General features: G+C 42.3%; 3 protein-coding genes across 3 annotated transcripts; 2 read left to right on the top strand and 1 right to left on the bottom strand.

Annotated features, from left to right (window-relative positions):
- Positions 1 to 4,281: 4,281 nt before the first annotated feature.
- LOC147961306 (uncharacterized) lies at positions 4,282 to 5,349 on the bottom strand. Its single transcript, XM_087533754.1, has one exon. The coding sequence runs from the start codon at positions 5,347 to 5,349 to the stop codon at positions 4,282 to 4,284; it is 1,068 nt and encodes a 355-aa protein (XP_087389880.1).
- Positions 5,350 to 7,108: 1,759 nt separating this feature from the next.
- LOC125520454 (uncharacterized) lies at positions 7,109 to 8,041 on the top strand. Its single transcript, XM_048685381.1, has one exon. The coding sequence runs from the start codon at positions 7,206 to 7,208 to the stop codon at positions 7,848 to 7,850; it is 645 nt and encodes a 214-aa protein (XP_048541338.1). The 5' UTR covers positions 7,109 to 7,205; the 3' UTR covers positions 7,851 to 8,041.
- Positions 8,042 to 17,479: 9,438 nt separating this feature from the next.
- LOC125524750 (DUF21 domain-containing protein At4g14240) lies at positions 17,480 to 27,004 on the top strand. Its single transcript, XM_048689781.2, has 13 exons — positions 17,480 to 17,853; positions 18,377 to 18,453; positions 19,201 to 19,284; positions 19,368 to 19,481; positions 20,529 to 20,612; positions 20,706 to 20,777; positions 22,990 to 23,057; positions 23,951 to 24,038; positions 24,124 to 24,197; positions 24,341 to 24,707; positions 25,532 to 25,578; positions 25,661 to 25,736; positions 26,621 to 27,004. The coding sequence occupies exons 1-13, from the start codon at positions 17,562 to 17,564 to the stop codon at positions 26,732 to 26,734; spliced, it is 1,557 nt and encodes a 518-aa protein (XP_048545738.1). The 5' UTR covers positions 17,480 to 17,561; the 3' UTR covers positions 26,735 to 27,004.
- Positions 27,005 to 27,429: the final 425 nt, after the last annotated feature.

The raw sequence follows: 27,429 nt of genomic DNA, 5'->3' as shown, positions 1-27,429 counted from the left end.
AGAGATAGACATCACGTTGAGGACACTATAGGCATACGTAGCCAGACAGGTCGATTTTCTATTTGACCTGTAGTTGCGTCAAACAAGAGATGTGTCAGCTGAAGCTAGCAATTAATGGTGGACCTTCTTAACATGAATGATGCAAATCACTCCCATAAAAGCAAGACAAATATGTAGCTTACCCAAGTGTAATTGAGTAGCTTTCGACCTTTATGGTTAACTGACATAACAAACAAGATATAAGATATATGATGTATTGTTGGCAAAGAACAATGAGCAAAAGCATACATATATGAAACGTTTCGGGCGCATTGCGGGCTCATTTCCATTTGAATACCGTGGATTGTGATTCACTATCAAAGATTGTGAAACAAGGACGGGGAGATTGTTTTGAGGAATGATTCACTAGACAGTGTCGTAGGAAATCATCTTGTGGAGGCCGGATGGTGCTTATTAGTCTAGTGTCAAGGAGTCTATGGTTTTATGACGTCCATTTTTTAAAAGATGTGCTTCTTTGGGGAATCTGATTATCATCCAGAGAAATATTGACTAGCAAAATGGAGCATCTTATTGTTGACCAATATACCAAAGAGGGTTGGGCATTGAAGATTTAGACGTTAAAAACTAATTTCTGCTTCGTAATTGCCTTCTTAAACTACCGACTGGGGAATATAGCTAGCAATCACTTGTGCAGAATAAAGACTTGGGTGGCAGCTTACACCATATGTTTGGTCAAAGTCAAAGAGATAGAATCTTGATTTTCGAAGAGTCTTATGAGGGCCTGGGAACCTTCTCTACTTTGGCATGTTTCAGGCTAATAACGAAGAATGGGTTCACCATGTGCGGGCGTGTGGTGAGCAATCTCTAAATCTCTATTACTTAAAAAAACATAAGGTTTTCATTTCATTTTTCTTTCCATCACCCCTTCATTCAATCTTCCATGTATATGATAACGAATCATCTTAATTTACTTACCTTCTGAACCAATTTCACTTTAATTTACTTATCAAACTTCTAATCAAAATATAAGGTAATTCACGGTCAGAATTTGATGAACATTTATTTACATAATTGCATTATTATTGACAGGTAAATCACAAGCTAACATATTTGAATATTTATATCCCGTTACAACGCACGAGCATTGTTCTAGTCATTAAAAGGAATGGAGAGTGGGTTCTATTTTGGGGAAGATAAAACGGCTTGATTACACCCTGTTATGTACTGGATATCTGACACCTGGTCACACATTTTTGGCTAATGGCTTTGTGGGGCCGCATAAGTCTCTCCGGTCTTTCATACCTGTAGGGGTAGCAACAATCTTTTTGTTCATTTGGTTGGTTAGTGATGATGAAGTTGTCATTGACAGAAAATACTAGATTTTTACCGAATGTGTTTCTTTTGGTAGTCTAACCAACACCCAAAAGAACATTGTCTAGCAAAATTGAGTATCTTATTGTTCTCCAATAGACCATAGAGGGTTGGGCATTCAAGATCTGTCCAACATTCCATGTACTCCCTCCGTCTCAAAATCCTTGTCTTAGATTTGTCTAGGTACGAATGTATCTAACACTAAAACATAACTAGATTCAACCGTATTTAAACAAATCTAAGACAAGAATTTTGGGACAGAGGGACTATATGATAATCAATCACCTTAATTTACTTACCTTCTGAATTAATTTCACTTTAATTTACTTACCAAACTTCTAATCAAAATATAAGATAATTCACGGTCAGAATTTGATGAACATTTATTTACACAATTGCATTATTATTGACAGGTAAATCACAAGCTAACGTACTAGAATATTTATATCCCGTTGCAACGCACGGACATTGTTCTAGTTGTTGGGGAACGTAGCAATAATTCAAAATTTTCCTACGTGTCACCAAGATCAATCTATGGAGTCATCCAGCAACGAGGGAGGAGTGGATCTACATACCCTTGTAGATCGCGCGCGGAAGCGTTCATGAGAACGGGGTTGATGGAGTCGTACTCGTCGTGATCCAAATCACCGATGATCCTAGCGCCGAACGGACGGCACCTCCGCGTTCAACACACATACGGAGCAGCGACGTCTCCTCCTTCTTGATCCAGCAAGGGGGAAGGAGAGGTTGAGGAAGATGGCTCCAGCAACAGCACGACGGCGTGGTGGTGATGGAGCTGCAGTACTCCGGCAGGGCTTCGCCAAGCACTATGGAGGAGGAGGATGTGTTGGAGAGGAAGAGGGAGGCACCAAAGGCGTGGGGTGAGAGGCCCTCCTTCCCTCCCACTATATATAGGGAGCCTAGGGGAGGCGCCGGCCCTAGGAGATCCAATCTCCTAGGGGGGGTGGCGGCCAAGGGAGGAATCCCTCCTCCCCAAGGCACCTAGGAGGTGCCTTCCCCCTTTGGGACTCTTCCCTTCCTTATCTCTTGGCGCATGGGCCTTTTGGGGCTGGTGCCCTTGGCCCATACGGGCCAAGGCGCACCCCCTACAGTCCATGTGTGCCCCCGGGGCAGGTGGCCCCACCCGGTGGACCCCCGGGACCCTTCCGGTGGTCCCGGTACAATACCGGTGACCCCGAAACCTGTCCCGATAGCCGAAATAGCACTTCCTATATATAATTCTTTACCTCCGGACCATTCCGGAACTCCTCGTGACGTCCGGGATCTCATCCGGGACTCCGAACAACATTCGGGTTACTGCATATACATATCCCTACAACCCTAGCGTCACCGAACCTTAAGTGTGTAGACCCTACGGGTTCGGGAGACATGTAGACATGACCGAGATCGCTCTCCGGTCAATAACCAACAGCGTGATCTGGATACCCATGTTGGCTCCCACATGCTCCTCGATGATCTCATCGGATGAACCACGATGTCGAGGATTCAATCAATCCCGTATACAATTCTCTTCGTCAATCGGTATGTTACTTGCCCGAGATTCGATCGTCGGTATCCCAATACCTCGTTCAATCTCGTTACCGGCAAGTCACTTTACTCGTACCGTAATGCATGATCCCGTGACCAGACACTTGGTCACTTTGAGCTCATTATGATGATGCATTACTGAGTGGGCCCAGTGATACCTCTCCGTCATACGGAGTGACAAATCCCAGTCTTGATCCGTGTCAACCCAACAGACACTTTCGGAGATACCCGTAGTATACCTTTATAGTCACCCAGTTACGTTGTGACGTTTGGTACACCCAAAGCACTCCTACGGTATCCGGGAGTTACACGATCTCATGGTCTAAGGAAAAGATACTTGACATTGGAAAACTCTAGCAAACGAACTATACGATCTTATGCTATGTTTAGGATTGGGTCTTGTCCATCACATCATTCTTCTAATGATGTGATCTCGTTATCAATGACATCCAATGTCCATAGTCAGGAAACCATGACTATCTGTTGATCAACGAGCTAGTCAACTAGAGGCTTACTAGGGACATGTTGGTGTTTATTATTCACACATGTATTACGATTTCCGGATAACACAATTATAGCATGAATAAAGACAATTATCATGAACAAGGAAATATAATAATAATGCTTTTATTATTGCCTCTAGGGCATATTTCCAACACTAGTCATTAAAAAGAATGGAGAATGGGTTCTGTTTTGGGAAGATAAAACGGCTTGATTACACCCTGTCATGTACTGGATATCCGACACTTGGTCACACATTTTCGGCTAATGGCTTCTTGGGGCTGAATAAGTCTCTCCGATCTCTCATAACTGTAGGGGTAGCAACCGTGTTTTTGTTCATTCCGTTGGGTTGTAATGATGAAGTTATCTTTGACGGAAAAGACTAGATGTTTATCGAGTGTGTTTCTTTTTTGGTAGTCTAACCAACACTGGAAAAAAACATTGTCTAGCAAAATCGAGTATCATATTGCTCTCCAATAGACCATAGAGGGTTTGGCATTCAAGATTTAGATGATAAAAACAAATGCCTACTTTGTAAGTGGTTTTTAAACAACTGAATGAGGACGGGATATAGCAATCACTTATGTGGAATAAATACTAAGTCGGCATACCACGCTACCTTCAGTCATAGTCAAACCGGTGGACTCCCATTTTAGGAAGGGTCTTATGAGGGCCAATGGGACCTTCCTTTGGCATGTTGAGTAGATGATGGAGAGTCTGTTCGGTCGTGGGAAGATAAAATGACCCGATTACATCCGGTCATTCAGTAGATATCTCGGACTTGGTGCAAACTTCACCTAGGCTTCAATAGATGTTATAAATGATATGCAATTGTTTTTTTTTTTGAGAACCATGCATACACTATGCGATGGTAGTAATATACTCCTCAACCATCTGTTGCCTTACTGCATCATGCACGCCTGCCACCACTTTGTGATCACCTGATGCCCTTGTTGTGGCTGCAATCTGGTGAGCCAGCTCGTTCTGAGCTCTGTTAGTCACCCTGATCTCAAATCTTTGGAAGGCATTTGAGGTTTCCTTTATGTCAGCTATGGTTGCACAGCAAGACGACTTGCAGGAATCCTCCGAGAGCAAATTCCGGCCCACTGCAGCGCAATCCACCTCCAGTATTATAGGTCCCCCATAAACGTTCGACGGTTCAGACATTCCCATCAGTACAGCAGCTGCCTCTGCCTCTTCTACCGAGCTGCACTGGTTCAGTCGGCGTCCGACAGACAAGAGGACAGAACCCCGATGATCTCGGGCTACTGCTCCTCCCCAAGTATCCCCTGAATCTTTAAGAAAGGCCGCATCACAATTGATTTTTACATACCCAATTGCAGGAGCTAACCAGCGATTATTTTTCAGGGGTGCAGGCTTGGGTGTGCTCTGATCAAAAAGTGTGGTTGCTTGCTTTCTATGAGGCATATTAGCTGCCTGTTCAGCCGCTAGCAAATCTTCGCCCAGTCTGAGTAGTTGATGCACTGCTCTCGTGACAGTATCCTTCCCATCCCCATGGATGGTGTTGTTCCTGAGGCTCCAGGCTTTCCATAGTATTAACAGGATATTGCTTCTGATTCTAGCTAATTGTGACAGAAGGAGGTTCTGAAGCCAATCCTCTCCCGTTCGTCTGAACTCAACTTCCTTGGGGATGTCCCATTTAACTCTCATGGCAGCTCTCAACGCCCTGCTTCTTGTGCATGAGACAACCGCATGGAACTCATCTTCACTTTCCATTCCACATAAATCACATATATCTTCCTTCACAATGGTCCTTCTGAAGGTGTTGTGTTTTGTTGCCAAAGTTTGGGGTCGCCACTCTCCACCCAAAATTTTTTGTTTTCTCTGGAATGTTTGCTTTCCATATGACATCCCAAATGCTTCTGTTCCTGGGTTCACTCGACGAGCTAGAGGGAGCCTCCCTTCCATTTCTACTTAGAGTGACGCCAAGTTTGTAGGCGCTCCTGACAGTAAAGACACCAGACTTTTCATAGTGCCAAGCCACACAATCCTCTACTTGAGCAGAGGGGATTCGGATTTTGCAGATTTCGTCTGCATCAAAAGCATGAAAAATTCTCCTTATGAGGTCGATGTTCCATTCCTTTGTGTCCGAAAGCATTAGTTGGTTGACCCATCTCAGTCTGGAGCGGCTTATGAAATGCGCAGTTTTTAGGCCTTCGCCTCGTGGAATCCATTGGCCCCTCTCAATTTGGATACTAGAACTGGCCGTGGAATTCTTGTTAAACCTGAGCCCGGTTGTGTGTGTTAACATTTTCATAAATGAAAGTTAGGAGTGATGCTCCTTAACTCGAAAACCTCCACCTCAAAGTATGTGACACATTGTTTGGCTCATGGCTTCGCGGGGGTGGATAAGTCTCTCCGGTCTCTCGTATTTGTTGGGTAGCAGCGGTGTTTTCATTTGGTTGGGTCGTAATGACGATGTTGTCTTTGACAAACAAGAAAAGATTCTTACCGGCTGCATTTCTTTTGGTAGTCTGACCAACACAGAAAGAAACATTGACTACCAAAAATGGAGTATCTTATTGTTCTCCAATAGACCATAGAGGGCTGGGCATTCAAGATTTAGATGATAAAACCAAATGCCTACTTTGTAAGTGTATTTTGTGGACGGATATAACAATCAATTGTGCGGAATAAATGCTTTGTCGATAAATTCCACCACATGCGTGCAAGTGTTGTTCTTGTGTATCAATTGGTTGCAAACATGGGTTGTACCACAATGGACAAAACATGCATGAGGAGCCGATGGAGTTATTACCAGAAATTTTGTATCCCTGGTTTGGGTGATGTGCATGTAATAGGTTGCCCGCCATTTAGATATGTGTTTCATCACTTTTTTACTCCCTCTATCTCATAATATAAGAACAATTCTGACACTATACTAGTGACGGAGGGAGTACAAGAGGCTAAATCATGTCTTGGGTGTAACTGTAATGAGTGGTTGTAATCGTTTGGCTATATGCATCAGATCAGAGGTGGGGGTAATTTTGTCTCCACTGAAACAACATGCATGATGAAACGATGAGTGATTTTGTAGTGGGTTGTTACTATTTTTTTTAAAAGGGAAAAACAGACAGATGGTTTTTTACATGATTCTCCGGCAGGTCATTCTCTGAGATGGCTGAACGGCCCAACCTGAACGCGACGTGACCACGGTCTCCAAGGTGGATACTGACAGTGATCCATCCGTCTCTTCCCAAGGTAAAATGGCGCACGTGCCGGAATTCACGTGGGCTCTTCCCTCCACCCAAAACGGATTCGTCTCGCCGGCCGTCTCCATCCGTTGTCCGTTCCCCTTCCCAGTTTCCGCCGAAGGTTCCTCCGATCGTTCCGGGCAAAGTACAAAAAAGTTCCGTCGATCTCGACCTCCGGCGCGGCGGCGCTCCGGCGAAGTGGCCCCGGGGCCGGGCCCAGCCGGGCGCGCACGCGCGCACGTGGCGCGCGCGGGTCCACAGGTTGGTGGGCCGCGACCTAGCAGGGACGACGGATCAACGACGCTTCCCGGAAGGTGGAAAGCGTCTCACGGGGCCGGTCAGACGAGCCACCTTCGAGACCGCGACGCGCCGGACGATCCTGGCCGTCCGTCCCGCGTCCTTGTCGATCCGACGGCTGGTGGACGCTGTGGCGCTCCGTTGCGCTATAAATCGGACGCCGCTCCGCCGGTCTCGAGCTCCTCCTAGTAGCTCCCAAAGACGCAAGAAGAGCTGAGCTGAGCAAAGCAAAGCAGACCAGAGCGCTCCCCTCCGGCCGGCTGACCCGCTGCCATGGCGATGAGTGACACTGGCTCGAGCTTCGCCAACTGGACCGACGACCTCTACCGCTACGACACGCCCAGCCTGGGCGGCGCCGCGGCGGACTCGACGATCGTCGCCGCCTCCGCGACGCCGACGAGCCCGGCGTCGGCGGGGTCCGGCGACGGGAGCCCGTCCCGGGCGGCGGGCGGGGCCCTGGGCCCGCGGGTGGCGGGCAAGCCGGCGGCGAGGAAGCGGGCCCGGGCGTCGCGCCGGGCGCCCGTGACGCTGCTCAACACGGACGCCAGCAACTTCCGCGCCATGGTGCAGCAGTTCACCGGCATCCCCTCCGCCCCCGCCGGCCCGTTCTCCGGCACGCCGGTCATCAGCTTCGGCGGGGCATCCGGCTACGGCTTCGCGCCGCCGCAGCAGCAGCAGCAGCAGCAGCCGGCGGCCGCCCTGTCCTTCGACCACCACCACCTCCACCAGCGGCAGCAGTACACCGGCGCGGCATTCGGCTACGGCGGCAGCCACCTGCAGCACTCCCTCTCCGGCGGCGACGCGTTCGCGCACGGGCTCGGCGCCGCGGAGGACCGGATGCTCCTCCAGAGCATGCAGGCGGCGCAGATGCCCGGGGCGCGCGCCGCTCACAACAGCGCCAATGGCTACTTTGCTTGATCGATCAAGTGATTATTAACTAAGTTACATGCACGGAGTGAAAGATTTTAGAAACGCGGAGAAGAATTGGCGTCCGATCGAGCTTCTGTTTGAATTTCTTGGCTTGTTTGTTCAGGGTAGTTCATCCATCACATGGAGCGCTATATGTAAATATTTGAACGGATATTTGGATTTTGCCTGTGATTTTGTCACTCTCGCGCGTCGCTCGTGCGGATTATGATGCGCATTAATGGGAGAAACCGATGGATCGCTTGCATCTGTCAAAGTGATGGGAAGTGATCGGTGGGTGGATGGATGGATTGTTTTACAAGCAAGGTCTCGCGGCCACGGCGTGGGCTACGTTGCCGACGGCATCGATTGGCCGGCGGAGGAGGACGTGGGCCCCGCCGGCGGTACGGGGACATAATTGCATGCGTGCGAGCGTGACGAGATGGTGACGATCGGGGGTCAAAGTCAGACTTGTCATGCTGCGTGCAAAACAAAGTACTTCGTGCTCCAAACACTCGTATGCTCGCATGCTCCAACGATCAAAAACTCAAATTGAAATGTTTCAGAAAACTCTAAAAAAGACAGTGGACGTTCCCAAAACATGTGCCCACGTCCTCTACAAAGTTCAAACACAAATTCGAAATACACACAGAGAAACAAAAATGACAAATTCAGGATGAATAGTGTGCCAAAAAAGGCAAAAGCAAAACACCAGGGTTTCACGTTTGGATTTGCCTTTTGATTTCTCAAAGTGCATTTTGGTTTTCGATTTGACCTTTTTAGGGATAATAAGTAGGCACATGTCTTGAGAACATTCTTAAAAATTTCAGTTTTCTCTTGAAATATTCAAATTGGATTGTATAAAAACGGGAGCATGTGAAGGTTGGGAACACTAGATATTCTCCCCAAAGTTCTGCTCTATTCTATTCTTTTCTTTGACGAAAGAAGAAACTGCTACCAATTGTACGTGTAGATGTGCCCAGTTGGCTTTAATTCGGGATGAGGTTGTATAATTGCACAAGGACCACCGGTGCTCTCTTGGGCACTTTGTACCACTAGAAGCAAATTCACTATTGAGCATATTTTTCCTAATAGGCCGACTGACTGCTTGTTTAAAACGTTGATCTTTCTACAGTAGTAGAAATTATTGACTGAGAAGGTTGATCGTCTCGCTTTGGAGGAGCTGACATCCAGAGTTCGTGCATGCTCAACAAACTGGCGCTACTTGAGGCTCTCTTGCTGTCTTCTTTTGGGCTTCATTATGTTTTTTGGCTTGTTAGGTTGTCGGCCTGCCGCTTGATTTGGCCCGGTGGCCGTGTATTATCGTAAAAACCTTGCCCTTTTGAGGGGGTTGATGTTGTTTTGGTATTGTGGTTGCTACTCTGCATGTTGGCTTTATTTATAAAGTCGGGTGCATGTCTTTATCTAAAAATAACAATTGAACAAGGACCTGGTTGTGCTCTTATTTTTGCGGCACTAGCTACAGTGGAAGGGCGCATTTTTTCTAGTTAAGAAATAAAAAGTGTCAACGTTCGAGTCCTCTTTTTTTTTTTACAAAAGACACATATAAAAAGATCAATTTTGCGCCTCCCAAGTATTGAAACTCCATCCAACTACAGAGAGTATTCAAACTTCAGGAACTCAGTTGCTTTCAACTATCAGTATAAGTTCTTTAGTTGCTTGTTTGGTTTGTTTAGCTCCCAAAGGTTCTTGACTTTTAAATTGCACCAACCCTTTTAGTCGACATTGTGTATCGTTTAGCAACTCACGGTAGGAATAATGCTTGAGCTCATAAATAATTGGGATATAAAATCTCCTTCATGTACACTAAAAATATAACATCTGGAAAAATGCAAGGTTGCACACATGCGCCCACCGTGAATGGGTTAACCATGAAATGCCAAAGCATGTGAAGTAGATATGATCACAATAAACCAAGAAAGGAGTGTTGTCGACAACAGAGGGGGGGAGGAAGATTTCAAGACACGCAGTAACCGATACTCTCCACGCTTTTGTCATTTTATATCTAGAAATATCTATCAAGATTTTCCCCTCGTTAGTATGCTTCACAACCTTGTATCAAGATAGTGAGAATACTACAATGGACATGAACACATATAATACACATAGTACACCTAAGATGCACAAATTAATGCATTGTGAACTTATTTACTTTACCCATAATTAGGAAGACAATTTTGTACTTAACATGTGGATTAAAATGTCCCAAACTAAACTAAAAAATCTATAGAAATTTGTTGTTACTCCAACACATATTATAACACACAAATGTAAATTAAATTGTATAGTGGACCTAGTATTGTGCAATAATAATGAACAACATGTTACCATTAGTTAATACTCACTCCGTTCCTTTATCCAAGGTGTATTATTTTCGGCACGGTGACCAAGGCACATAATTATAGACGTGTTAGGACAAAATTACTCTTGGCAATTATTGGTTAGGGCATGTACAATGGTTGATAAGACAGTCTTATCTTAAGTCTTACATGTAATTTAGAGATGACAAAAAAGTATGTCTACAATAGGTTATATCTTAGCCTTATCTTCAATAACTAGCAATTCCTTAAAACATGGTGAGACAAATTGTGCTAAAAGATCATCTCTTGTCTTATCTTAAATAAGAGAAGACAAGCCTTTTCTTACGAGTTCTCTCTCCTCCACCTCATCATTTATCCTACGTGGCAATCCTAAGATAGCACCATTGTACATGCCCTTAGTGGCAAGTAAATCAGTTAGTCCAGGAAAGTAAAAGATACATGCAATCGACATAGAGATAGTTTCCTTCTTTTACTACAAGGAGAGATATAGACAATCAGGAGAAAGATACTTTCCTTTTTCTAGAGGGCTAACAAGGGAATTATGAGGATTTAGAATAAATGCATCTTGCATTCTGGAATTTTATCAAAAAACAAATACACTTTATATAAAGGAACGGAGGGAGTATAAGGGAAGTTATTTATTATTTTATCTTGATATTTTTATTTTTATATTATGAATTATTAATCAGATAATAAACATGGCACAATAAATCACAACATTCTTATTTACTTTTTGACTGTTTTTAGAACATCTCTTAAATTGACCAAGATTGCACAATAAGTTTCTCCATATCCTGTCTACACAATAAAAATAACTATATTGAACTATGAATACTCATGAGGTAGAGTAGATCTTTTAGGTCTTCCAAATGAAAACAAAGAGATCAAATCATGGGCAAATATATTTTTTAAATAACTATTAGCATATCTAATAATGACAATTTTAATAATATTTGACCGATCTCAATATACTCCTTCAGGTGATTCCAGGTAAATTCATGAGGATCCGTGATAAATTGAAAATTAGGAAGTTGTATTGATTATTTCTAAACAATTGAGGTGATTGGCACCCCTATTCTTTAGTAATTTTTAATTGATAGATTTCTTGTATACACAAAAATGATAATGATGTCTTTGTAAATACAATAGCTAAATGTACATGTGTTGCCACCGGAAAAAATATAATAAAAATGACATATAAAAATAATTCACTTATCTCTATCCGACCCATTTGTTTATAATGCTAGTACGTTATAATTTTGCAATGCACCGCAGCTGCAGCTGCTGCTGGGTACTACAACATTTGCTTCTTTTTAGTAGTTGAGAGATTATGAAGATGTTGTTTAATTAATTATTGTATACCAAGTGCCATGCTAGTGTGGTGTTAATGTGTCAATGGCTTCTCTACCGCCGAGTAAGGTTTCCTTGTGGCTGTGCGAACTCAAGATTTCTAAATGATGATGTGGACATGAGAAATGGAGTAGCAGCTCACGAGATCAAAACATTTACCTTGAGCAATTGTGACGTGAAGTTGATTAATCAATTCAGTTGCTGCTGATCGCTAGCCTTTTCTGTTGATGTGGGCATGACTGTATGTCTCTATATGTGGGCATATAACCTGCACAAACAAATGTATAGCAAAAAATTGGTGAGAAACACAACTGAGCAAGAACAAACCACAGATTTTTCATCACCATATGTATCCTTGACTGCAACAACAGTGGCGGGGACAGCACCCGGCGAGCTGGGGCACTTGCCCGGGCTCCCTTGGTGCAAGTCCATGAAGCTCTAGTAGAGAAAATTGGGTGAAGTGGAAGTTTGTTTGGGCAGAAACTAAGTAATTTGGCAGCACTTAGATCTTGCCCTGGTTCTAAACCTGGCTCCGCCACTGGCAACAAAGGCAATGCATGTCATATATATTATAACCTTTGATCAAATAAGCTTCTCACAAACACAAGCCGAATATAAACTTATAAAGATCAAAGCGACTGAATTGAAAAATAGAGCATACAAATCTGAAACAATGGTGCAAGAGCCAAACATAAAACGCTGTAGGTGCTGTCGAGTGGAGCAGACATAGAAATTTACTGGATAAATTTTGTTAAGGAATGCAGGCCTTAAATAAACTGATTTTAAAGGATGCCAGTTACAAAAAATAAAGCAAAACACTATAATTTTTTCAAGGATCATTGGCAAGTCATTTTAAGAAAGTAAGTTAGTAGCGGAAATATTGTACACTCGAGCGCAAAAAATAGTTGGAAATAACAATGAAGATTCCAAATTTTAATCGCATCACATGGATGCGGCAAGAATTGAGAGGCATATCGAACTGAAATTTTTCTCACAGCACGGTTGAGTGGCACGGTTGGGCGAACACCTTCTAGGATTTGCACGATAGCACCGTTTCCAGACTAATTGGCATCATTCTCTTATTGACCATCCAAGGAGCCCACTTACTTGGTTGTAAGAGTCAAATTTGCACCATGCCTGAACATTGAACCAGACACAAACAAAATACCTGAGGATATGTTGATGACAATTAGCCTTACCTCAAATAAAAATACAAAACATTGCAGTTTCCTTGTTGATTACCAATTTAACCCAAAAAATTCTAGTGACAAAAAAAAGGAATGAGCGCACCAGAGGTTGGTGCATTGATGTGGCGAACCGGTGATTTATGACCAATGGAAATAAAGTGGAGGCAAAAAAACATGAGACATGGTAAGCACAATAAGCAAACAATCACGTCTCATCGGCAACACTGGCTGTGACATCTTGCGATCTTGCCTGATGATGTGACGAGGAGGCCCCGAAGAGGCATCTCCTATATGCAACCGTTCAACCTGGCCACGTGTTCCCTACTGTATATCGTCCCTTCTTTGTGAGGAGAAGCAGCGCTGACGTAGATTGTGGGAGGGTGTAATAGAGGTGCATTTCTTCCCTAGTGGCGACAAGACTTGTTTCTTCTTGCCCACAATAGCCAACCGCTTGAGATGTACTGCCCCTGCCAAATGTGGAGCTCCCACCTTGCTGTGCACTAGCCGACGATTCTGGCAGTTGTAATTGGTAGATGATCATCCCCATTGCGGCTGAGAGGGACCATGTCAAGGTGCAAACTTGGCTAATGTGGATGAGTGGAGGATGTAGAAAATAAGGAGGGCCAGGGGGAGGAAGATAGGGTTGGTGACTAATGACCCGCAAGTATAGATGATCGCAACTGTCTTAGAGGGTAGTATTTCACCCAAATTTATTGAGTTGACATATGGGAGCCAAAGAATATTTATAAGCCTTGGCGGTTGAGTTGTCAATTCAACCACACATGAGAGAAACTTTCTTGCAGTAATTTATTAGTAGCAAAATAATATGGTAGTAGTAGTGATAAAGTAACAGTAGCAATAATAGTAACAAGTGTGTAGCAAGTAGAGCAGTAGTAATTGAAATGATGACAGTAGTAGAAAGTGTAGGCATGGAGTAGTGATGGGGTGTTCAGATGAGATTTAATATTCAATGGTCAAAATTTAGAGCGATACAAAACTAGCTCCAATTCATCAGTCATATGTAGGCATGTATTCTGTATATAGTCATATGTTCTTGCGATAAAAAATTGCATAACATCTTTTTTCTACCCTCCCATGGCAGCAAGGTCCTAATGGAAACTAATGGTAATTAAGGAACCCTTTTTAATAGAGAACTGGAGCAAAGCATTAACACATAATGAATACATGAACTTCTCAAATTACAATCATCCCTGTAGAGTATCCCAGTAATTGTCACCTTGGGGTCTAGGGTTCAGAACAATAATAGGTGCATGCAACTAGCAAGTAAAATCAAGAAACACAAATATATTCATGAAAATATAATAGGTTCAGATCTGAAATCATGTCACTCGGGTCCTAGTGACAAGCATTAAGCATAGCAAAGTCATAGCAATATCAATCTCAGAACATAGTGGAAAGTAGGGATCAAGCCCAAACAAAATGACAACGATTACATATGAAATCTCATCCAATCCCATCTATCTCTAGCATGCATACAAAGGGATTACTCACACATGATTGTGAGCATCATGAAATTGTTGATGGAGAAGTGTTGGTGATGACGACGACGAATCGCTCTCTTCGAAGCCAGAAAATGCAATGAAAATTTTCTATGATTTTTTTGGGTGGATGTGAATTTATAGTGTTGGAATCAGGTCAAAGCGGTGCCCAAGGGCCCCACACGGACACATGGCGCGACCAGGGGGTGGCCGCGCTACCTTTCCATGCAGTTTCCTAGTGGGTCCTCTCTGGTACTTTTTGGCTCCGGTATTTTTTATTGCCACCTGCTGGCCCAGAAGCAGATCAATCATTTGTGACACAGGGGGGGGGGCGTCGATACTAGAGAGGTTGTTGATTTTATTACGAGGTGATCATTTGCCCCACCTTTGCTCTGCACGGGCCTATATGCCTCATCTTACAATGCAGTTGATAAATGATCCATCTTCACCATGCCTCTAGACAAAATTCCACACATTAAAAATAAACATACATCTTTAGTTAACAACTGCAATTAGAGATGGGAAATGTTAGAATTGCCCCTAGACAATCACCAAAAAGCATGCATCCAGAACGATATCTTTCCTTTCCGTTCGGTCCCACCACTTCCATCGTAGGAGCACCACCATCTAACCGCCAGCCTGTCGTCCTCCTCCGCACAAGCGCAGACCCACCGTCCTTCTCCGCCGTCGGAGCTCCTCCGCCCAGGTGTCGGCCTGCCGGCCTCCTCCTTTGAGCCACCGGCCGTTGGCCTCCTCTAACTCCGATGCTCCCCCACCAAGTTGCCGACCCATCACCCCCTTCCATCGCTAGAGCTCCCCCCAACTTGTCCACGTCCAGAGCTCCTTGAACCCATCTGGCCGTGTCCGCGATAACGACCAATTGTAGCCTCTCGGATCCAGGGAAAGAGAGGCCATCTAGGTGAGTTACCCCTACCCTTGCTCTACATCTCTACACGTGATGCCCCATGGGGATGGTTATTTCCCTGATTTGGACGAATTAGGGCTTGATATGTGCCAAGGAGTAGAAATAAGGTGAACGCTACCTTGGTGGATGTATGTGATGGTCAAACAAATGATGCCCCTACAACTATCACCCCAATAACTCCCAATATAATGTTCATCACCATTCCCCCAAGCTTATAAAACAATTCTAGGCCAGTCATGAGAAGGTGAATTGATAACTTGCTTATTTTCATTAGTACATTTATTTTACTATTTGCATTCTCACCTAAAGGTGAACTTATAAATCACAACTGCTTGCTTTGGCAATGGCTGGCGGAGATGGTCAATCTTCGATGCACACGACCTCTCTAAGGCAAATGACTCCCAAGAGAACAACCACATCAACTCTCAAAAGGATAACCCTAAGGAAGAACAAGAGGAAGCTTTTGCATGTGAACTTGAGATTTGCTCTATTTTATGATATGTTTGTGATGTGTTGGGACTTGAAATTTTCTTTGTGATGTGTGGCTCTCTTTTGTGATGTAGAATGAAAATTGGAACTATGCAATGGGAAACTTCATCTATTTGTGTATGGCTAATGTGCCAAATTTGTTGGATATTAAGTATGTACGCAATTTTCTCTGCTATAGCTTCTTCGAATTGACTGAAATTTGAAAAGCACACCACTATGAATATACTAGTTTTTTTTGTATTTTGTTTCGATTTTTCTGGGCAGTTCAAATTTTCACTCAAAATTTAAACAAATTTGGACAAAAATTTACAATCTCGTTTTCTCTTTGATACTTGTTTAGAATTGGCTGAAATTTGAATAGTACACTACTACAAATATACTTGGTTTTCTGTAATTTGTGAGATTTTTCTGGGTAGTTCAAATTTTTTGCCCAAAATTTAAACAAAATGAACATAAATTTGAAATCTTGATTTCTCTCTGCTCGTTGTCCATAACTGGCTGAAATTTGAACAATAGACTACTATGATTATACTTTTTTTTTATGTAATTGTTTTAGGATTTTCTGGGCATGCTAGTTTTTGTAATTTAAAAAAACATATTCATACGATTGCATGAGCCACTAACATACTTTTTTGTATAAGAGGTAATTTTTTTCACCTCTCATTTCTATCATATAGTAAAGATACATCGTCAATATAAGTTTGTGTCATTTTGTACAAACAAAGATGCATGAGCCATGTTATCAATTGCGTTATAAGACAGGGGCATATGGGCCTAGGGTACAGTAAAAGTGGGGCAAACGGTCAATTGGCCCCAATGCCGGAGAGGCTGTCTGATTTATTTAGATGCTCTTCTCAAACAAGGCGGAGGGCCCGGTGGGTAGTACCCATCGATGGTTGGCTCAAGCTTAATACAGGCGTAGCGGTAGACAACAATGGTGGACATGTAGCAGCAGGTGTGATAGCCCAGGATCATGTGGGAAGTTTCATGGAGGCGAGAATGGTAAAGCTCATTGGACTGACGAATCCATACTCTGCTGAGCTACTAGCTGTGTGGAGGTGGTCTACCTAGCAATGAAGAAGAACTGGCAATATGTGACCATTGAAATAGACTGTCAAGCTATTAGAGAGGAATGGGAATATGAGGATTGTATGGTGGGGAGTTTAGTATTCAGAAAGATCAGATCATATCTCTCACACTTCCAGGGTTTTAGCATCCGACATGCTCGAAAGGAACCCAATGAGGCTGCTCAATGGTGTGCAAAGAAGGGTTTAGTTTCTTCCTCGTGTGTAACCGCATTTGATGCATGCCCTGATTTTTTGATTGCTGTTGTGCAATCTAATGTAAACCATCTTATTATTGAATAAAGTGTCGAGATGGTGGTTCTAAAAAAAGAAAGACCCTGATAAGTACCACACGTGTGGCACGAACATATGTCAACTCCGAACGTTTATGATGGCAATTTAGGAGCTATTTGGTTCTTTTTCACAGAAACCAGGCTGAGTGAGGCATGAATCTCAGGCGTCCGATTTTGGAGGCTTGAGGCTGAGATATGTGCCCGACAAAGGAGCTGCCTGATAGGCCTCCATCCAAACAGCCCCTTAGTGACACGAGGATGACAACTGTAGTTGTCAAGCATGAACATTTTTTTAGATAGCAAGTTTTAGTTTATTATTTTGTTTGTTTTTTATTTTGAGATGACAACTTTATTTAGTTGTAAAAAAGTCAGAGCGCTTCATTTGAAAAGAAGTTGAAAAAAAAGTTTTATTCGGAGACGAGTTGTGGGGCGCACCATTTCCCCATCACGGCAGGCAAGTTTGATAGCTGCACCAGTAGAAGACTTGTGGTGGTGGTTGGACCGAGCAGGACAGCAGGGCTGCATTCGTGTTCTTCTCTCTCGCCCACATTGAGAGCAGAGGCCGTAGGCCCGGATGTCGTCCGCCGGGAGGGCGAGGGCCGCGAGCCTGGCGGCGGTGGCGGTGCGGATGGTGGTGGGGGCGGCGGCGCGGCCCGCGCCGAGCGCGGCGCTGATGATGGCGGCGGTGCGGGGGGAGGACACGGAGTTCGGGACGGCGTTGTGGTGGGCGTACGCGGCCTTCTCCGCCCTCCTGGTGCTGCTGGCCGGGATCATGTCGGGGCTCACCCTGGGCCTCATGTCGCTCGGCCCCGTGGATCTGGAGATCCTCATGCGCAGCGGCACCGACGCCGAGAAGGCTCAAGCCGGTAAGATCCCCAAACACCCGCCTCCTCCGCTCCGTCGGAACAAGGGCTGGGCCGGTCGCCGCCGGAGAGGGGCGGGCCCGTGCCGGCGTGCGGGGAGGTGTGGATTGGATTAGATAGGAGTCAGCTGCCCGTGTCCATTCCCCCGGCGGCGGAAAATATCGTGGGTGGGGCCTACGGCTGGATAGTTGGACCAGACGCCCTCCTCTTCCCGTTATCTGTTCCATAATTTCCATTCCTCAGTCTCACATTAGGACAAAACATCAGTCGTCTTAGGTAATTATATTACATTACACATCTCTATCTGGACATCTCAGAGTTCATGTGTCAGGTTCTACAAAAGTTATTTCTAATGGCAACAATGATGCCGCTTATTTACTGTTACTAGCTAAGTGCTGCATCTTTCAGCACCATTTATTGAATGTTCGACTGATGCAAATAAATACGGCTCATCTCCTTTACCCGATTGGCATTTTCTGTTGCTGTTCCTGTTTAGGTTACTGATGAACTATTATGTTTGCTGCAGCCGCGATCCTTCCGGTTGTAAAGAAGCAGCACCAGCTTCTTGTCACTCTGCTGCTGTGTAATGCTTGTGCCATGGAGGTACGTAATTTTGGTAGCATTGTCTGACACTTACCGCATTGCTTTGCACTCCATGGATATGGCTGAAACAGTGCTAGTTTCGTTTCAAGTTTCTAGCTCGGGCACTCGAAAAGTTATCGACCTTGAACACCTTGTTCACTTTTGTCTGTATTAAGTCACGTCGCTGCACGATTTCTGGTATATGATCATTCTACATGTGGGAGTCAGTATTTGCATGTGTTATACTTTTAAATGTTTGCATTCTTTTGAAGAGAAAAGAGATGTTAGTTCTGTGTTAGTGCCTTATGAAGTTTAGATTATCATGCTTTGCATCCAATATAAATTTACTCTGAAGTGATTTACTTGGGAACGTAGTCATGTACCAAAATGGCGTAGCTATGATTTACTTGAGAATGTACCAAAAAGGCGTAGCTAAATTAACATATTGCCGAGCATTCATGTCAGTATCAGTGCTAACTGCTAAGTGATTTCATAACATTCATGTCAGTATCTTTGCTTGCCCCATTGGTATAGTTGGTCAGCTCTGCACTATGGATCTTCAACTTCAATATTTGCAAACTTTTCCCCGCCTTACGCGTGGTACTTTCTCCTAGTTTAGGTGACACACATGTGTATGTTTTTTCTGTACCTCATTTCTGAATTGTTGAGCTGTTTGTAGACAGAGAATCCATTCTTCTCTCGTGTCTTTTTTGTGTTATTTTGTTTTAACCAGTGGCTCTTCTGCTTACTTCTTTGCGTCCTTTTCAGGCTCTCCCTATATTCCTTGACAGGATTTTCAATCCTGTTCTTGCTATTATATTGTCAGTGACTTTTGTTCTTGCCTTTGGGGAGGTAATGCATCTTATGTCCAAGCATTTATATTTCTGTTACCAGCCCACAGATTATCTGATTGATCATTACATTTCGACAACCAGGTTATACCTCAAGCAATATGTACTAGGTATGGGCTGGCAGTGGGTGCTAGCTTTGTCTGGCTTGTACGCATCGTCATGGTCATTGCCTATCCTATTGCTTACCCGATTGGGAAGGTAAATCATCAAAGTCACATTACTCAATATCCTTTGAAGCTTCTCCAGTGGCCTAGATTTTGAATTCCAATGAATTAGACTATTATTATGAGGCTTGGGCTCACTGCTCCTTGGTGCCATTGTCGATTGACAAGGTCATGAAGTGATATTTTGGTTACACTTTTCTAATTAGGTGATTCTGGTAACATGCGTGCGAGTGATTTCTTGTTTCTATTCTTATTTAGCCCTGCCCCTCATAGCTGGTATTCAGATTATCATAGATATCCATTGTTGCTTTACATTCCATTTCAGCCACCTGGTTGGTTTGTATATGCTGAGCTAACACAAACTTTAAATATCTTACGAAAGAACATGTAGTTCTATTTATTTATTTGGTGTTGTATGTTGGGACTTGAACTAGTGCTGCCGGATGTCTCGAGAAAGAAAAACTTAGTTACTAGAAATTGTAGGTATGACCCATGTCTGCGTGGTGCAAAAGAATAATAGAAGGTAGTGCTTGCTAGTTATGGTTCTCTACTAAATAGGGTGTTATTGGTGGTTTTAAAGAGTATCTTACAATTTCCAGGCATTTGTTTCCAGTCAGAAAAATGAATCCTTCTGAAGTCCATCCATGTTATAATATTTAGGTCTTTCTTAATGCCTTGCATTAGTTTGGTGATGCTAATTTTCTCCTGGGAAAACGACCGTCAACAGTTAACTTTTGTGTCCAAGCATATTTAGTGAACGCCCCTTGCTGTAGCTGCCTAGCTTGTATCAAGGTTTCTGTAGCTAAGAGCCATCCACAATCTGTTTGTACCCTTTTGTTCTATTTCAAACAAAAAATATGTAGTGTTCATGCGTGATTGAAAAATTGCAATTAATGTACACGGCTCATGCAGTAATTAAATACAAATGTTGTAGATTAATGTAGCATCTTTTTTACCCTTTAGTAAATTGACATGGAATAGTATGTAACCTTATCTGTATAAATTTTTTGTTCAAAGTTTAACCTTGATATGATTTATCTATTGGTGACTGAAGTGGTTGACATTTTATATTGCCCCACAGCTCCTAGACTTTGCTCTTGGGCATGAATCTGCGCTTTTCAGGCGAGCTCAATTGAAAGCTCTTGTTTCTATCCATAGCAAAGCGGTAATATGCTTTTAACATGTAACCTTATAAGAAGTATGCACTTGTAGTCTTGTACCCATGTTATCTCACAGTTAATTGCCTCTCTCATGGCAGGCTGGTAAGGGTGGAGAGCTTACCCATGATGAGACTACAATCATAAGTGGAGCGTTGGACTTAACTGAAAAGGTGTGCATCATCTTCATAGTTTTGGTCCTAACCTGTTTTTCACGAGGGAATTGAGGATTTGCCCCATAGTTGAGGTGACTTTGAGGATTTGCTTGACTTTATATAATCTTTGCCATATCAACCTCAGTTTGGGCACTTGGTTCTTTCTCTTCAAGAATGAAAGGAGCGAGGTGCTACCCCCCGCGGTCTTGCATAGCGCTATTTGTACGTACTTATTTGTTTTACTAGAACAAAATCTCAGGGTTTCCTCTACAGTTTTCAGCAAAAAACTATTCTGTACTGGGAGTTCAATAAGGTAGAATATAGTAATGTAAAGGAGGACAGATCCTCTTAGGCACATCAACTATGGGGCAAATCAATGTTTCCTTTTGGTATCACATAGGCATAAACTGAAGTACGATTAATAGTTCTTATAAAATTTCAGGCCTTTGGTTTTTCACCTTCCCATTTATTTATAGCAACCAAACTACACGACTTGTAGACTTACTCATAAATGGAAAGTAGGAGAACGAATCAAACATGAATTTGACTCACGTATGCATTGCATGTAGGCAAACTTGGATTGGAAACCATGTTTTCAATTCAGAGACTACTACAGAAGCTGTGGATTATTTCCAAAATCTAAATCCAAACTTGTCTACTCCACCAACTCGACCACGACAAGTCTAATTGTCAAGCCAGATTGTTTGCCATAATCTCCCCCTAATTTTGATTTGTTCTCTTTATAGGCACAACTCATTATTACATACCAAACTAGCAATTTTGTTGAATACACCATCCGCTCCGTGCGCAATACATGCTAGCAGCCAACTAATCATATAGCGTCACCTAGAGACATGTCATTGAATACACCACTCGCTACTCATTTGAACTTGATCTTCTTGCGATACACACAGATGACAACTAAACTAAGAAAAAGTAAAAAATAAACAATATGCATACTCTACTAACATAATTCAAAAAATACCACAACCCTTAACCTTGCCGTGCATTCACCATCAGAGCAACACATGTGCATCAACAACACGCGTCTTATGGGATTAGCCTCTGCCTTCATCTTCTGTTATTTTTTGATTGCGGCCATGTCGTTTGATGTTTTCAAACTCCTGACAATGTCACCTTGGAGGCCGGAGGATTAGGCGTGTGAGGTGACTCCCTCAGATCCATCCCTAATCTTCAAGCCCTTGGAGGCCTTTCCCCTTGAGTTCTATTCAAGTGAGATTGAATGGTTACATTCTCGCGGGGAGTGGGGGTGGGGTGGGTGGTGGTTGTGGTTATATACGCTAGCTGTCCTTGACAAATGACCAAGGCTATCCAGGGGTAGGGTGGGTGGTGCTGGTGGTTGTGGTTATATAGGCTAGCGGTCCTTGACAAATGACCAAGGCTACCCAGGGGTGTGGTAGCTTTTACCTTGGCAATTTGCCATGTAAGACCAGGCAGGATCCCTGGTCGAATTAGCTATTCCTACAACAATTTTGTAATTGAAATTTGAACTGATTTTCAAACCATATATCTGGAGCTTTGCAAAATTAACAAATATTTGGCATACTTGGTCGGCGGCAGAAATTTGGCTGACCAAAATTGTGGCACATTACATTTGACAACTCTAAAACTTGTCGAAAATCGCCAAGTTTTCAGAGGTGGGCTAGGTAAGTTGGTGGCCATACCACTTAGTAGCCAAAATTTTGGTCTGCCTAAATATTGGGAAGCCAATTTTGTTGTACCAAACCAAGCAACCTCATTGTTACCACTTGAAAAAAACTGATTAAGGGGCACAATTGGCAACCGAAATTGAAATAAACTTGGTAGTTGGCATAAAACTAGATGTTGCTTGACTTATTGTTTCTCGATGTAGCTGCATCATTTTGCTTTTGGGGGAGACGAAAGCAAACTTAGCTATGATTCTCTTTTGTGTTCTTCTATTAGCATTTAACAATGTGTAATATCCCCAATAATCATGCCTGCACGTGAGGCTTCCAGCTACGAAGCATGGTTCTCATCCAAAACTAGTTTAATATACATGGAAAGGCTTGAGCAGTCAACAATAGTGTGCTTCTTCTTTCTTTGTATTGAGTTCAGGATGAGGTGCCTCAGTTTCATTTATGAAGCAAATATTTTTGTTACGATTTCACAGTGTAGTGCTTCACTGTGAATCGGAACTCAATTTTATATAGTTGACTTCAGCTGAAAACTCATTTTATTGTGTATGTAGACCGCCGAAGAAGCTATGACACCTATTGAATCAACTTTCTCTTTAGATGTGGACTCCAAGTTGGATTGGTAAAAATGCATTTCCATTTGGTAGACCATTATCTGAATGGTGTTCCTTATTACCATTGATCTAATGGTTCTCTTGTTGCGTTTTGCTATTCTTTTCCCAATTCTTTGCTTTCCTCATGCTAGATAAATACCCATGAGTTTCTATGGAGAAACACATGTACTATGTTAGCGTTGCTCAAAATATATTCCTCATCCTAGGAAAATAATGATACGCATGTTACCAAGGTCTAAGAACATGTGTATTTGTTATGAGCTTCTATGCCTAAATATATACACGTAAATGTGTGGTAAATATGTAGAGAACACCTTATACAATTGGGTGATACAAACACGCTAGAACTAGGTAAACATGCTATGTATATACTATACATAGCTAACAACCCCCTTTTCAAAATCAGGTGAATCAGACACAGTTAGTTTGATCAACTGAAGCAAGCTCTGAAGGCACATACTCAAGACTAATAACTTGATCATGTACTTGTGACTGTGTATCAAGCATCAACACTTGTGACTGTGATTCTGGTCAGTGTGTGTATGCTTATTGATGGCAGATAACAAAGTTGAATCATATTAGTTTTAGATTCGTTGAAGTATTAAGTCCTTCAGTTGAAAGGTTGCAATGAGCAGTTTGCATTGTCCATCGGTGCCATTTTCTGCTTCTAATTGTGTTGGTTCTTCTAGCAAGCATATTCCATTGATCCTGATTGAACTCCCTTAGTTCTCTATCTGTGGTTCTATACTTCGGTGATGTAATCATTTTAAAGTTTGACCTAGATATTATAATTAACAAACAGTTGTGAATAGTATATATCGAGAGGACTCCGCTATGCAACTTTTGACATGCTTATCACATACTGTTATTTATAGTGAACCTTCTTTACTTGTATTTACAGGGAAACAATTGGTACAATTCTTGCCCGGGGCCACAGCCGTGTACCTGTGTATTCAGGAAACCCTAGAAATGTTATAGGTCTCCTGTTGGTAGGTAAAAAATATGCTATGGAGAATTACCCGGTGATCTTTTTTATGTACTTTACTAACTTAGATCCATTTAAATATTATTTAGGTCAAAAGTCTTCTGACAGTTCGTGCTGAAATAGAGACGCCAGTTAGTGCTGTTTCCATTAGGAGGATTCCAAGGTATATACCCAATTCTATTTAAATATAAATTGGGAAACATCTCTTTCAAAATGTGATACAATGGAGTGTCCGTGTTGCTCTATTAGTAGTACTAGTGTATAAACTGTTCTGACATACAATTGGTAAATATTAATCTCTCCCAGGGTTCCTTCAGACATGCCTTTGTATGATATACTGAACGAGTTTCAGAAAGGAGGTAGTCATATGGCTGCTGTTGTGAAGGCAAAGCCTAAGAATGCACCACCTCATGATAAAACTGAACCTGGTATGGAGTCAGCTGGGGCAACACAAGTGACTGCACCCTTGCTAGCCAGTACTGATGAAAGGGTGGATACTATTATTGTTGATACTGAAAGACAACAGAACATGCAGGTTAATAGAAATAAAGCCCACTCGATGCAGCCGAATGATACACCGTCAAATGCACTGGCTCAGTTATCAGAGGATATGGATAATGGTAGTGTCATTGGTATCATCACACTGGAAGACGTATTTGAAGAACTCTTGCAGGTAAGATGTAAACATACTAAGTTGCTCTTCTTTGGAAGGTAGTGTTGCCATTTTTCTGGTGTATGGTGGACAACTGCATTTGGAATTTAGGAGCAGAAAAACACAGTACATATGGAGTAAACTGTAACAATAGAGATTAGGTGCATAAATTTCAGCCTTTGTCTTGCAACCACCAATTTAACTCTACATTGTTCATTAAACAACCAAAGTTTTGTTTCTCAGGGAGAGAGATACACTGTTTTCGCGATAATTTACATAATTCGGTGTAATCATTTTGGCAAATCGAAAAAATAGAGATCATGTTTGAACTCGTTAAGTATACATTTCGTTTCTGCATATGGCCAACTTGTGCACGTAACACAATTAAATATGAACCATGCTCTCTTCTTCCATCCAACATTTTTAACTTTCTCTGTCATGATAATGGAATTAATTGTGTTGCCATGATAATGGAAAAGCTTGTTGTGGAAATCAATTTTGCTATGCATATACTCTTCATCTCCTTCGTCCATTTACCCAACACATGACGTACTAAATCTCTAACCACATATGTACTCACATTGCCAGTTATTTTTTATTATTCTCAAAAAGTTGGAATTGTATATCTACACTAAGGTGATAAATTGGTCAACGTACTACATAACCACCTCTAACCAGATCTATAATCAGATTGCCATGTCTGTTTTGATTGTTTCTGAAAAGCTCTAGCCTTGTTACTATAAGTCTGGGCTTTCAACTGGAAGTGTCATATTTATTAAGTTCTTAGTTTTGATTCAATTCAAACTTTTTGAGTTCCTCACCATCCTGACTTTTGGAGTTTACAGGAGGAGATAGTTGATGAGACGGACGAATATGTTGATGTCCATCAAAGGTATGTCTCATCCTTCCTGGAGCTACCTGCTCCTGGCATTCTTCAAGTGATACTGTATGCAACTTAATTCCCTCCCTCACAGGATCCGAGTGGCTGCTGCAGTCGCTGCATCAGCAGTTGCAAGGGTTCCATCTTATCGAAAATTATTGAGTCAAAAGGCAAGTTTCCACTTTTATTTATGATGCAAGCTGATTAACAAAATATACATGAATATCTTGCATGATATGTTATCCTATCACAGATTTTTCTTAATTTTGATCGTTAGAGATGATACTATAAAATTTTGTGGATAGCGAGGGTAGGTATGATATGAATACAAATCTTGTTATCTTGATTTCGCTGCTGTTTGTTTGTCCAGTAGGAAACTGCTCACAAGATTTAGACAGAAAATTTCCTTCAGTTTGACTTTTTCGTCGACATTCCCAAACTATTGAATTAGCTGGTTTTAACATTTAACATAAACTTCAATGATAGGCTTCCGGCAAAGTTTATGAGCTGTGATGATTATCTTTAAATCATCGCCTAACTTGTTTTGCAACAGTTAAATTGTAGTTAGAGGCTTAGTAAGAAGTACTCCCTCCGTCCCAAAATAAGTGACTCGACATTGTACTAACTTTGTACTATGGCTAGTACAAAGTTGAGTCACTTATTTTAGGACGGAGGGAGTATGTGTATACCCTATTACTTAGGTCTAGTCTCTAGTGCGATCTTCTGAACAGATGCTGCCTTTCTTGCCTCGCCGGACCAGATGTAATAAAATCCCAAATATTTGTGGAGGCTGGCCAGTCCAATTCACCCTCTCTTAATTACAAAGATAGACTTGCCCAATGTTGTCTAGAATTCAGTCTCACCCAAACCCATGCTCCTGTATCTATCTCATCTTTGCTGAGATGCTGGTTTTAGTCCAATCTGTATTAACAGTGACGTAGCCTTTTCGTCTTGTTTTGAAGATTATGGTTGTTCCTAATAACAGTTTTGTCCGTGCTTCCATGAATTTCTGGTGGAAGTCCCTTAGATGTTCAATCTTTTGCATTTCCTTCAGGGTGCACAGGGGCAGGGTCAGCCAGGGCAACAGCCTACCGGAATTCTGAAGAAACCTAGTGGTGATTCAAGCAAGTCAAAAAATAAAGTGAGCCTTGTTGAGCCTCTTCTATAAAACGGGAGGTAATTTTAGATGTATCACATCAATGTAAAGATGGAAGAACACAGGGGTATTGGGAAACTTTTTTCCGTTCTTGCAATCTTCGGCAAGCAATAAATACAAGCGAACTTGCTCTGTAAATTTCAAGTACAGCAACGTTTGATGACCACTTTTGAAACCATTGATCACTGAACCATAAACACAAAACTGATTGGAATACTGACCGTGGAAACTTGGAACGGCGGTATATAGTAACATGGTGGGTGAATCCTTTCTTCTTCTTCTTCTGAGATCAGTGAATCCTATGCGGTGCATGCTGCTTGGAACGATGACCATGGGCAGGGTTGCGCGGATGTTGGGCTGCCCCATTTGCTGTCAAAGTGATTTTTGTGATTTCCTTTTTCCTCCAGTGATTCTTCCGGTTTCTTCTTTCTGGGTTTTCCTTTTCCTTTTTTTCATGGGTTTCTTCTGAATTTTAACTGTTTTTTTAGAAAAAAGCACAAACATCTTTAGAAACTCATGAAGGTTTTTAAACTATTCAGTAACACATCTTGAAATTTCTGATCAATTTTGTAACTTGTGAACATTTTTTAATACACCGTGAATATTTTTATAGTACATGGTGAACATTTTTAAGACGTGTTCATGTAATTAAGTATCGATGAATGTTTTCAAAATATCTATGAACTTGTTCAATTTTTCATTTTTCA

The sequence above is a fragment of the Triticum urartu genome, chromosome 7A, assembly GCF_056163025.1.
Source record: "Triticum urartu cultivar PI428250 chromosome 7A, HENAU_Tu73, whole genome shotgun sequence".
Taxonomy (NCBI): domain Eukaryota; kingdom Viridiplantae; phylum Streptophyta; class Magnoliopsida; order Poales; family Poaceae; genus Triticum; species Triticum urartu.
The sequence above is the reverse complement of the archived record's forward strand: the minus strand, read 5'-3'. Positions and strand labels throughout refer to the sequence as shown.